The 12,385-nt window shown below is 54.9% G+C and overlaps 5 protein-coding genes across 5 annotated transcripts; 4 read left to right on the plus strand and 1 right to left on the minus strand.

Annotated features, from left to right (window-relative positions):
• Window positions 1-492: 492 nt before the first annotated feature.
• On the plus strand, window positions 493-971 carry J4E93_010531 (uncharacterized protein; the record flags this gene model as incomplete). Its single annotated transcript, XM_049348410.1, has 3 exons — window positions 493-574; window positions 620-871; window positions 919-971. 3 exons carry the CDS (start codon window positions 493-495, stop codon window positions 969-971), a joined length of 387 nt encoding a protein of 128 aa, XP_049194481.1.
• A 637-nt stretch (window positions 972-1,608) lies between these two features.
• Window positions 1,609-2,669, plus strand: J4E93_010532 (uncharacterized protein; the record flags this gene model as incomplete). Its single annotated transcript, XM_049348411.1, has 3 exons — window positions 1,609-1,736; window positions 1,795-1,826; window positions 1,885-2,669. The coding sequence occupies 3 exons, from the start codon at window positions 1,609-1,611 to the stop codon at window positions 2,667-2,669; spliced, it is 945 nt and encodes a 314-aa protein (XP_049194482.1).
• Window positions 2,670-3,252: 583 nt separating this feature from the next.
• On the plus strand, window positions 3,253-4,077 carry J4E93_010533 (uncharacterized protein; the record flags this gene model as incomplete). The annotated part of the gene is made up of 1 exon (XM_049348412.1): window positions 3,253-4,077. One exon carries the CDS (start codon window positions 3,253-3,255, stop codon window positions 4,075-4,077), a length of 825 nt encoding a protein of 274 aa, XP_049194483.1.
• Window positions 4,078-4,636: 559 nt separating this feature from the next.
• Window positions 4,637-6,895, plus strand: J4E93_010534 (uncharacterized protein; the record flags this gene model as incomplete). The annotated part of the gene is made up of 1 exon (XM_049348413.1): window positions 4,637-6,895. One exon carries the CDS (start codon window positions 4,637-4,639, stop codon window positions 6,893-6,895), a length of 2,259 nt encoding a protein of 752 aa, XP_049194484.1.
• Window positions 6,896-7,767: 872 nt separating this feature from the next.
• J4E93_010535 (uncharacterized protein) lies at window positions 7,768-9,369 on the minus strand (the record flags this gene model as incomplete). Its single annotated transcript, XM_049348414.1, has 1 exon — window positions 7,768-9,369. The coding sequence occupies one exon, from the start codon at window positions 9,367-9,369 to the stop codon at window positions 7,768-7,770; it is 1,602 nt and encodes a 533-aa protein (XP_049194485.1).
• Window positions 9,370-12,385: the final 3,016 nt, after the last annotated feature.

Genomic DNA, 12,385 nt, shown 5'->3' on the forward strand with positions numbered 1-12,385 from the left:
AGACGGCACTAGGCAGCAGAAGCATTCTATGGGGTGCCCTGAAGTGGTACACGGCAGTTCTACTTCTTCTCAGTATCTATTAGAACCAGCATGTATATTCAAAGCACAGTTTGCTAGTTCCATGGGTGGGAAACGCTTGGTAGGTGTCTCTTCTCTTATGTTAAGACCGTGTCATCTAGCTGCCAGAAGTACTCCATGAGGCGGACAGGAGCTATAGCCAACGGTTTTCATCTTTGATAGTATCACTTGGAACACCAATGAATGGCCGTGGTAGAAAGGCCCTACGAATAACTCTACTATGGTATTTCCCAATATAGCGACAATGGGCTGCTTCACCTTATCTTACGTCAATGCGTTTGCTCGGTTACCTTCGCCTCTACAAGCACTTAGCGACCACCAAGACTTCCGGAAACGACCACGCGTTCAACACTCAACCTCTTGCTCCATACACCTCAGTCGCCCGTTATCTCCAATCATCACCTACTGCTCGCAATGGCGCCAATTTTATCAACGACTTCGCTTCTAGACTCTCTCAAGGCCATTGAGCTGCTCAAGAGCATGATTCTTGGTACCAGTACCTAGCTCTTGTACGACCCGCCTCCACTAACACACCATGTAGACCAAGTCCGCGCCCTGTACGGCCATTCGTACCCCACTTCCCAAAACACCTTCTCGGTTATCACCTCCGTTCTCGAATGCGGTGAACTCAAGCCCCCGAACGAGCGCTACATCGCTGAAGTTATCGTCTATACCACACCTGCATCATTGGCCGAATGGGAGCTGGTGCTCACGGGTGAAGATGCCGAATCGACTGTCAAGGCCATGGAGAACTTATACTACTCGGTACAACAGGAACTCCATCAAGTCACTGGTAGGTGGGGAACAACGATAGCTTGGCAACCTGCTAATTCTATTCAGGCGGGATGGGGTATGGTGATGTCTGGAATGAAGCGAAATTCAAAGAGGCGTAGAAGAAGTAGAGAGTCTCCGTATTGTGGCCGGGAACGTCGAGCCGTTCATCTGGGTTAGTTGCTTGACAATTGTGCCTAGGCAAGCCGGACGGGGAAGCACACGATCAGTAGAAGCAGATTCTGGAAGGATGTCGTGAGATGCCCACGGACACGTCTTCGCCTGCTGAATATAACATTAAGGTTCTCTTGTTTCTTTCGCACTGTGGTCCAGCTCTTGGGTTGTCGTGAATGCGACAAGCGTGCTAAAAGGCTCACGCCCAATGCGACGCGGGTTCATAGCTGCGAAGGTAGAGCCAGCACATATCGTTCCTCGAAGCCTTTCAGGCACCAGGTACCCAGAGCTTGAAAACCCAATCCATCCAGCGTTGCAGAGAATTGTTGGTCGGATGTGGAAGTGCTACAAAGATGACCTCGGGATGTAGCTAAGAATTGCTGTGCCGATGACGTTATGGTACCCAGCCTCGACTGGAGTTGCCTCGGCATCTTCCCCGGATTCTGCAACCTCCGCAACCAACTCCGCAAGCTTTACTAGGTACCCGTTCAACATCTCCATAGCACACGCGACTGTGACACTCATAGTCACTACGTTACATTCAACCTCAGAACTCGTCCCATACCCCTAAAGGAAGTTTCCACGATGCCGACCGCAGTCGCAAAGGTCCAGCGGCAGGGAATGAGCAAGGAGCTGGCCGAACCTCTACCCGAGCCGGAGACTTTTGAGGGATTGAAGGGTGTCAGAGAGATCGCGGGGGACCTGGGTAATCAGTGAGTATGGGGAGGGTCCGTAAGCCGTAGGTGACGCGCTTGTGCTAATGGTATGTAGACGCGTCAAAGACAAGGTCATCATCGTTACTGGTATGCCCGCCATTCCCAGCACTTCCCATACAAAGACAACGTCTAACAGCATTATTAGGTGCGAACTCAGAGATAGGAATCGGCCGTGCAAGCGCGCATCAATTCGCACGCAACGGCGCCCGCGCAATCTACGTCTGCGACTTTGCCGACAACCATCTCGAGACACACAAGCGCCAGCTCAACACCCTCTACCCCTCCACCGAAGTCCACATCCGGCAATTCGATGCCGCAGACGAAGCATCCGTACAGAAGGTCTGCCAAGAAGCCCTAGACACATACGGCCGCCTCGACGTCTTCTTCGCCAACGCAGGAATATCATCCGGTAAAGTGTTTTGGGAAGAGTCAACAGAAGGCTTCATGAACGTCCTGCGCACAAACGCCCTATCCGTCTTCCTCGCCGCAAAACACGCATCGCGCGCTATGCTCAAGACCTCAGATCAGAAGCCATACCCAAAGGGCAGCATTATCGCCACAGCAAGCGTAGCAGGTCTACGCTCCAACGCCGGCCCTACAGACTACTCCGCGTCCAAAGCCGCCGTCATCAGTCTGATGCAGACGTGCGCATACCAACTCGCCGGCTCCGGCATCAGATGCAACGCCGTCTGCCCTGGGCTGATCGAGACTGGTATGACCAGGATCACGTACGACGCGGCGAGGAAGAGGGGTAGCGAGAAGAAGATTGGTCAGTTGAACCCGCTGCAAAGAGGAGGACAGCCGGATGAGATTGCGAGGGCGGTGCTGTTCCTGGCTAGTGATGAGGCTAGCTATGTTAATGCGCAGGCTTGGGCTGTGGATGGGGGGTTGAGTGGGGGACTGCCTTTTGTACCGGGGAAGTTGGCGTAGATCTGGAAAGAGTGCGCGAGGGTCCTGGCACGAGAGATTGTGGCAGTGATCTATGTCGGAAGGTATCATCGCGATTTACGTCGAGAGAAATCGCGATGATTCCTTCCGACATAGATCACTGACACAATCATGCGATACCTAGGTGAAATGGGAAATATTACGCAGGCTCCTCGCGCCAGTATACTCGAAACTCGTTACCGACATGCGCATTACTGGCTGCAGACTGTTTCTGTTCACGTGTCTTTACACTATCAAAACCCTTCATTTATTGCTCAGCCAGCCAAGACCCCTGTGCTTACGAACACACATCCAACGACTAGCCCGCGACGTCCCTGGATCCATAGTACGCAGGTACCCTCCAGTCCCAACAAAACAAGAAGCGTGGAATTAGTATGATGTATCCGAACCATGGTTTGGCACAGGGTAACCGAAACATTTGCACATGATAATTCGGACCCTTTCTCTTCCCATTCTTCTTGCACTTCATCTCATTTACGTGTTCATCTCCTACGTTCACCAGACAATAAGGCATCCAGCTCCAACAAGACACTTTTACCCGACAATACTACTCATCAGCGTCGAAATGGCGGAGATACCAAGCATGACCCCGGAAGTCCCGAGCATGATTCAAGACTCCTCCTCCGAACTCCCATCCTTCGCACCCTCACGCCGAGCCACAGTCCCCGGTCGTCGATCGCCATCACAACCAGCCCCAACCATCTACCTCAGAGGCTTCAACTGCGTCGCTAGCGACCCGGAGTACGACCTTGCACGAAGTGTGACTGGAAACGTGCAGCCGTACTGGTTTGAAGAGACGCGGAGTCCTGCAGTCCACTATGACCCCTCTCGAAGACAGAGAAGATTGAATGCGACGCGGCGAGCTGATCGGGTTGGAGACGGTCATCTCGTCATTCCCAACACTGAGGAAGCTAAGGGGTCGGACAACAAGAAGATGCAGCGAGAAGAGGCAAAGGAAGCATTCATGGAAGCCATGTGGCCAACAATTCTCGACGAGTACTTGTCAATGTTCGGTCTGACAGGACTCTCGCCAAAGCAAGAGAAACGGATGAAGAAGGACACGATGATCTATCTAGAAGAGGAGTGGGCTATCCTGGAGGAAGAGCGTAGGGTTGAGGAGCGAGAGCGAGAGAAGAAGGAGGAGCAGGGAAAGCCTATCGTTCGCTTGCCGGTTCGCAATATCTCGGATGCTCCAGTAGCGCCGGAGGAGAAGTTCAAGATGAAGGGGAAGGGGAAGGGGGAGGCGAAGGTGAAAGACGGAAGTGGGGCGGAGAAGAAAGAAGAAAAGAAGGGGAGCCTTTCGCAAAGGCTGAGGAAGGCTCTGCATTTGGCTCCGAGATCGGTGGTGAAAGATGGGGTTGTTGCGCCTCCGTTTCATCCGATATTGTGAGGTCGGTTTGAGGACCAGGCTCGATACAATACGGTATACGGTACTATAGTGGCGGCTAGGGCACAGTATCGGACTGGGGCACGTCGCTAGAGACAAATATGGCAGTTTGTTGACTCCATAATCGATGAGGCCAATTTATCACTTCCCCCCATGGTACTGCAGCGATGCCGAGTAGAAGAGCCACTCACGACTTCCGAGTTGCATATTACACCCATCTGACGAGGTCTTCTCTAGCAATGGGCATCTTTGTTTCAAGAACTGAGCAGCCGAATGTGTGCATATTTCGCTTGATGGTGACGTATCTCGCGAAGCACGTTGTGCGCAAGTGCTCTTTCTCCGACACGCGAAACTGCCTTCCAAGTTCACCACTCCCCGTAACTATCTCAATCCACATTCACCACGACACCCAGCTCACAGTTCCCCGCCACCGCACTCGCATTTGGCCGACTCTCACTTTGAGCTATGACCGCCCGAATATTTTTACCTTGAGCTCCTCTCACTTTCGCGCCTACCAATCTCTCTCCGCACACACTGACTCACCACGACCACCGCAACAATCATGGAGAGTCGCCAACCACCACCCGAGCGCTCCAGCTCAAACGACTATATCGACGAAACACAACTGTCGTTCAACGCACTCGAGGCGCAGAGATGGGATCGCGCGTTGGAGAGCTCACAGCGCGCACTCAACCAGTCGATGAACTTACCCTCCTTCCAGGACCTTTGTAACTACAGCGCACCTACGTTGAACCACAGCCTTCAAGAGACTCAAGATTCCCCCGAAAGCACCATGCGAGGTGGCGGAGGCGGCAGCGCTTTCCAGTCACCTGCCAGCGATACTACTGTCAAGTTGAGTAACGTCTACAAGGATCCCGAGGACGGCAGTGCGTACACCTTCTTTCCGACGCCTTTCACCGGCGCCGCGACATCAGAGACGGGTGCTACAAATGGCTCTGCGTCTTCAGGTTCTGATATCTCACCGTTATCTCAGCGCCATTCTCACGCTCGCGTCGCGGTCGAGTCACCTTTTCGATCTGAGTTCGGCGGTCCAGTCCAGACTCCAGCGAGGCAGGGCATTTCCAACTCAGGTGACATATGGTCCCCTCCAGCGCAGATGCAAAACCAGGAGTCCGAAGGCTCTGCACGCTTCCGATCGAGCTCGAACATGACCGCCCTCGGTAGCTCCGCCCTCTTGCAGTCAAGCTTCCCCATTCCACGAAACATGCCTTTCGAGGAGATGATCGTGCCGCGCGGACCGAACCTGCATCAGCGAAGGCTCGATGCTAGAGTATCAAGCTCACCGGGTATACCGTCACCGCTGGGTCCTGGACGTATGCGAGAGCAGCTCCACGAGGGAGACGTGGGAAATGTGTCGCTCTCACCGGTCCCGAACGGACGTCTCCCCACGAGCGGTCAGATGAAGTACGGGAATGCCAAGTCAAGCAACAAGGATACAAAGAACGCCTGGGAGAACACCCCGTCTCCACATTCGCCTACTGTGCAGCGCTACGCATCCAGCGGCTCCATAGACTCGCCCAAGTTCGACGTATACCCGCGAAGCGCTGAGATAGACGAAGAAGGGAACTTGACTCTAGGTAGTTCGCCGTACAGTAACGGTTCTGGACATGCGCGAAAGCACACTGATCCTTTCGTCGACCATAAGCCGTTTCAAGTCAGCACGGGGTCTACGACTCGTATGTGTGGAGTTGGTGCGCCTGGTTGGCCTGTCCCACCGGCTGGCACTCGTCCGCCATCTGTCAATTCTGGCATGCATGGACGTGCTCGGCCGCCTTTCCACAACCCGGCTGGCATTCAGATGTGTGGCAGTAACAACGGGATTAGCTGGGATCCCAAGTCTCCGGAGTTCGTGGGCATGGTATCTGTTGATCGCCTACGTTTTAGTAACAGTGGCTTCGACACCGGATCTCAATCATTCAACCGCCCGCCGTTTGTTAATGTTCAGACGCGTAGAACTACGCCTGTCGATCACCCGTCTAGTACTCTTGTGTGTGGACTTCCTTTACCCACACCATCCCCATCTGAGACTCGCACGAGCAGCGGCTTCAAGCCCTTCGTACCCTCATCTGAGTCAACCTTCAAGCCCTTCATACCCTCATCTCAGTCGTTCGGCCAACCCATTCGTACATCACTCACCCCAACATGGCCCACCTCCGCGCCCGCGACATCCGGCTTCGCCACCCCAGCCTCTACAGAAAACCCACACTCCGCACACGAACCAAGCTTCCAAGCCCGTCCACCCCTCCGCTCAAACCTCCCCATCCCACCTCCACCCCTCTCCTCCATGCAAGGTCAGTACGAGCATTCTCCCTCAGCCCGCGCCCGTCTCGACGCCCAGAAGCCCATCCGCTCAGCCTGGATCCGCTCCGAAGCGTCCAAGATAGCCCAGCTAGCAAAACTGCGCCACGCAATGGAGAAGCGGTATGAGGAAACCCGTTCCGACAAAGACTACGCAGCCTGGCAAACGCTTCAAGCCGCCTACGATGACGCTACGGACCTGGAGAAGAGGCAGGAAGAGAGGCGGAACCTTTTCCTTAGAGAGAAGAAGATGGAGGCGTTGAAGACTGATGTCGTTGGGGATATGTCTGCTGCTGCGAGTCGTGGTGGTATGAAGGTGGAAGGGGAGGGCGAGGAGAAGTTGCTGGGGTATAAGATGGCGCTTATGGAGCGTGTGTGTGCGGAGGTTAAGCCTGATGGGGAGGAGGAGGCTATTACGGTTGAGATGTTGGCGACGTTGAGTAAGGAGGAGAAGAAGGCTATTCGGAAGCTGCTCGTTGGTCGTATGGAGCGGATGGCTTGATTGGTGTTCGTGATCTGGTCGTCGAGCTTTTCGCAGGAGTGGGGCGTACCGAGAGTGGAGTGTTAAGGTTGAGATCTTGTGTGTAGACGAGAACTTGATATAGTGGTGTGCCACTAAAGAAATGAGATGATGTATACATCACCTGCATATCCTCAAATGCTGTATCTCACAAACTCATCGTGTTGAAAGCAGAAAATGACGTAAATTATGAATGTCTAGCACACATCAACAGGAAAGTCTTGACTACGTATCAGCGTGACAGAACCTCCAAACACATATGCCCAGCCGTGGTATCATCAGCTCGCCGAAGCAACTGGCAACCCAATGAAACGCCGCGAACGAAAAACAAGTTGGAAGAGTAAGACATTATGCACTATTGCCGCCGAGCCGGAAGATGCGAAAGGGCGACTTTTGGTATCCGATATGCTACAGTCCAACAGACAGGACGGATGTGTATGTCGTTGAAGAGGTATATACGCCGAGAAAACGCCAATAGGTATGATACAGGTACAAGAGAGATGCGGAAGAGGCGATGAGGTAGTATGATGGGGATGGGGGTATCAAGAGGTCTGGGCTCCACGAGCCGACGAGACGTGACGTATGTAGCTTCTGCGACGGGAAGGGATGGATGGAAGATGCTGCGCTCTTATCAATCGACACTGTGCCTCTTACAGTCCCGATAGACGGCAACGGCAACTTCAAGGCCGAAACCGAGCCGGGTACTCAGGGTACGTCTGACCGGCGAAGTCAATCGGAGTCGACGAAACCGAGCTTGGCTGTGTCATGGGCAGGAGCACAAGGTCAGCTTCATGCATGGAGTCGGTCCATTGCACTTCCATCTTTCTTTGCTTCTCCCGACCCGTCTCTACTAGTCACCTCTGTTGTCTTGCGTAGGAGCTTTCCTGCGAGGGCGAGAGGCGCGTGTCGTAGGGGAAGGAGGGGGAGTGTGGTTGTTGGATTGGGGGTGAGCGACGCAGAGAAGGCGAGTTGCGCATGTTATCCGAAACGAGTGTTGCGGCCGCGCTCTGGGTTAGGGGCGTTGAGGTTCCCGCGACGGGTGTTCCTTTTGAGGAGCCGCCGCTGCCTGAGGTTCGGTGCGCGGTTCGGACCGTCGATGGTGTCGCGGGAGAGCGGCCACCTGCTCCCTGCGGTGCCCGGGGTGTTGTACTGGCACCGCTTTCGACGCTGACATGCCGGTTTCGGGGTGTGGTGTCGCGACTGTCACTGTCCGCACGCCGTCGTGGCGTCGACTTGGGCGTGGTCTCGTGGCCGTTGCTTTCTTTTTGTCGAGGCACAGACTTGCTGGCTGTATTTGCTCGACTGCGTGTAGGAGGTGTTGAGTGCGCCTGTGTGGAAGGGTCCGTAAGTGGTGGAGCTTCTGCTGCTCTTCTGCTGCTTTGCCGATTGGGAATCTTGGGAGGAGTAAGAGGTTTAGTTGCTGGCTCCGATCTGCCACCAGCTGCTTGTGGAGTATTTCGTGCGACAGGCTCGGGGCTCGCCATGCCTCCGACGCGTGGCGTACCTTCCCAACTCTTGCGCTTCATCATGCGGCCCAGGATACCCACAAGCTCAGCAGCGTCTTCGAACTCAGTGTCATCCATTGCTTCTTGCGCGCGGTAGACATCCTTGATTGCACGTCGAGCGACGCGCCGCGAGGCATCATGGTCGTGGACACAATCCCACAAGAACGCGCTGTGCTCGAGCGCGACCGACAAACGCAGTGGATGAGAGCCAGGAAGAAACGAGGTGGCGTACTGAGTGGCGGTGGTGAAGTACCCACTAGCTAACGGAACGAAGTTCAGGGGTGGAAGTATGAAGGAGGAAGGCTGCGGAATGGGAACCGGGTTGAGGCCCGGAGGCGCGTTGATCGTCGGTCCCGGTGATGGTGTTCCGACTGGCCCTCCTGCTGCATAAGGATTCGTGACGAAGGATGTCTCGGATACGATGGAGTCGATGGGCTCGCGTAATGCTGGTTGTTTGCCTGCGCGCTTCGAAGGGGGTGACAAGCCCGGGGGGTCGGTCTTGCGCCCATGTCCATTACTATGCTTTGGTGGTGATATTGGTAAAGGGGGAAGAGCAGGGTTGCGAGGATCAGTGCTTGTCATGTTCATTGTCGTGACGGGCGGTTGGTTGTGGAAGAGGCAGAAGATGTGGTAGAAGCTCGCGCGCAACTTGACGCTCAACACTCTGCACTCTGGCCCATGCTGATTGTCCTGCGCATAGGGCAGCACGTATAGCTCGAGTATGGAGAGTCCCTCTCGAGACATCCAGAGGATATGTTGATAGGCCGAGAGTGAGGGAGTGTCTCGACTGGTGTCCAGCTTGCGAAGCTTCCGAGCGCGGATGAGTCTCCGGGCCAGGAGAACTGACAGACCCAGGATCTGATAGAGAGCGCTGGACAGGAATGGACTTGTTTCTTCAGTCTGCTTAGCTATCCGACCAAGGAACTTCTGGTCAAAGTCCAGAGATGCCATGGTTCAGTGGTGTAGTCTGGATGGTTCGTAAGTCAAAGCTGAGATGCAACCGGGGGAAAGGCGGATTGGTGATGGGTTTGGCAATGAGAAGGACTCAGACGAATGCTTGCGCCAAGTACAAGTTGATCGTGAAGTGAATGGTAATGCGCGACTCATGGAGCACTAACCTTTACCGCCAACCCGGACCGTTGCGCTGTATCCTCTGGAGATAGACACAGTGCAGCCCGGCCCAGGCTGACCGATGACACCGCGCGCTGATGCCGCGCTGGAGATGAGGCTCTGGCACCGGTGCAGCGCGTGCTGGCCAATTGATGTGTTTCGGTAGACGACGGGACGTCCGTGCACGACCCTTGCGCGGGTGAAGGTCGATTCTCGTGATGGCCCAAGTGGGAAAGCGCTACTCGGAGATTTGTTGAATTAGGCGATTGCGATGGAGGCGAATATCATGACACAACGTGTAGATATACGTTGGTGAAGAATGCTGGGCGCAGAAAGATGAAGCGGTGGCAGAAGGTCGTGGGTGCGCCACGAGTGATGAACTGTCTGGCCAACTGTCAGTCTTGCTTCCAGATGATGGGAAGCAGCAACGGCTCACCTCGATCGGGATATCTGGAAACGGATAGGGCGAGACGGTGTCGATGGTTAGGGCTGGTGCCGTGCTCTTATTCGACGGCGGGGGTGATGGCGGAGCCAATGGGGGGGCGCAAGAGGTGAGGCGCTGCGAGACCCTTTTGCGACAGGCTAGCAGACGTCAGACGTCAATTGCGCGGTGGATGTTGAGGGTGCGAGGCCGTGGACAGCGCATTCATGGCGACCAAGCCAGCTTTCCTCGTCCAGCGCGCACGAGGCAATGCGACCGTCTTAAGGGCCGTGACGTCGGCAGGCGGTGTGGCAGCGGTCAGTGCAGCTGTTTGGGACGCCGAGGAAGCGAAACTGGGCCGCGCACACTTGCAATGCCTCGAGATACTCGGATAGCCGTTCGATCGCGCTCAGGGCAGGCGGCGGGGCGTCTTCTGGTGATGCGCAGACCCTTGCGCTCGGCCTGGTGTTGAGGGAGCGGGCGGCCGTCGCGATGCGAAAATGACAACTTCACCAACGGCGCAAAAAGGAAATGGCAGGGCGAACGCTGAGGAAACGCATGCTAGTAGTAACCCGCGCACTCTATCCGGCCTGCTGGAGACGCAGGTGCAGCTCCTGCGTCAATCTGCAGACAGGCGAGCTATGGTGGGCTACGTGTCAAGCGTCGAACTCCTCCGCTAAACTGCTCACGTCGCTGCATGTCCTTTTTGCCGTTAATAGTTCAGACGGGGCGCTGCCAGCTGGCACCCTGGCTAGAGCTGCCTTCACTTATTCTCCTGCTCGACGTCAACGCCTCTCCAACACGCCCGCTTGAGAGCCTCGCCAACGCGCCCATGCACGCCTGTGCCTCGCCTGCAGTCTCAGATGAACCACACCGTTTGCCAGCGCATCGTTCCACGGCTGGGTGGGGTGCAGTATGCCATCATGCTACTTGTCCGTCTGCCGCAAGAGACGCTTCGACAGCCCTAACCATGGCGCTTCCAACTCCGCCACGGACAGCATGCGCTTGCGTTGTCACTCGGGCCCTCTACCCCACGGTGAGGACTAGCACGATGCATGCTGACGAGACACTGATGTAGACGGGCGTCCCTGGCATGTCAACATGTATCCTGCAGGCTTAGCAATATGCCCGAGTGGATCTCTCTGCGACTCCCAGCCTCGAAGGCGACATGGACCCGATACCTCCATTGGGAACCCTACCCACCATCTTTACATCCAAGAAACTAGCATCCATTGATAGATCCGAGCTATCGTCTCGTCATCTGCGGGATCTGGCGGCGTATCTGCATCGAAAGTCTCCACACGAATTGGCGGTGAGGCCGCATGCTCATTGGCTGGAATTTCCAAAATGCTGGCCTAATGTCGTCGGCAGCTAAGAGCACTACTGATAGCCAGCCTTCTTGATTTACGACCATGACGGCACTAGATTGTATGTCGGAGCTTCCAGCTCCGCAACTTAGTTGAAGCGGTTGGGATTCCAGCGCTGTGTGACCGGGACATGCCGAGGCAAGGTGGCCGCAAATCACGACGACGATTGCGCAAACTTCAGCGGAACCAAACGTCGCAAGTTATGTCGGTTGATTTCCGACGGTACGGCGGGTTTGAGGAAAACATGAACCAGTGCGGCGATTTTCCGATCCTCAAATCAGACAAACTACGATGATGTTCGCCCCCTTGCACCAGTCCAGAAGAGCAAATCTCGCTATTGTCAGATCTGATGTTTGGTCATCACTTAGTATGGCTGTCTCCCGACGAGTATGGGTTCGTGGGACTTGAGTAAGCCAAACAGTTGCTTCGTGCTCGCCTATCCGGAGCCGCCCGTCATTGATTGTGCGACGACGCTGGCGCAGCATCTTCAGCGTAGGTGCTGACTGCACCTGTTGAATGCTCACATTTCTCATCAAATGGCTTAGTACAACCTCAGTGCCAACAGTCGACGATAAGCCGTGAACCATTTTGGGAAGCTACTGTTGCGGGACTGGCATCCGCTTAGTCTTCGAAACGCCTTGCCGTGGTTGTTCAACCAGACGGATGAGTTTCTAATTGCTTGGTTGCTCGCGGATGTCAAACCGCGCAACTTGAGCAATGGATAGCAATCATGCAATTATGACCTATTAACGCATGTGCCGTGGTATAAGAGCTGATGCATACGACAGAGATGGTCACAACATCGGTCATCTGGACTTCTATCGAGCGTTCTTATCCAACACTTTCGTTCCAACAGTATCACGCTGTCAATCATCTCAGCATACGTTCTTTTGCTCCTTCATTGTCCGATCCGAACTCTCTTCAGGGTAAGATACACGACGGGAGCTCGCCAAGGTCACAGTGTACTTTGGAAGGGTACCATTGCTGACCATGAAATAGACTTTGAGCCACACGATCTCATCCACCACACAACGAGGCTATTCAACTTCACGGTCATTACCAACGTCAC

The sequence above is a fragment of the Alternaria ventricosa genome (genome assembly GCF_023758065.1).
Source record: "Alternaria ventricosa strain BMP 2768 chromosome Unknown scaffold_31, whole genome shotgun sequence".
Classification (NCBI taxonomy): domain Eukaryota; kingdom Fungi; phylum Ascomycota; class Dothideomycetes; order Pleosporales; family Pleosporaceae; genus Alternaria; species Alternaria ventricosa.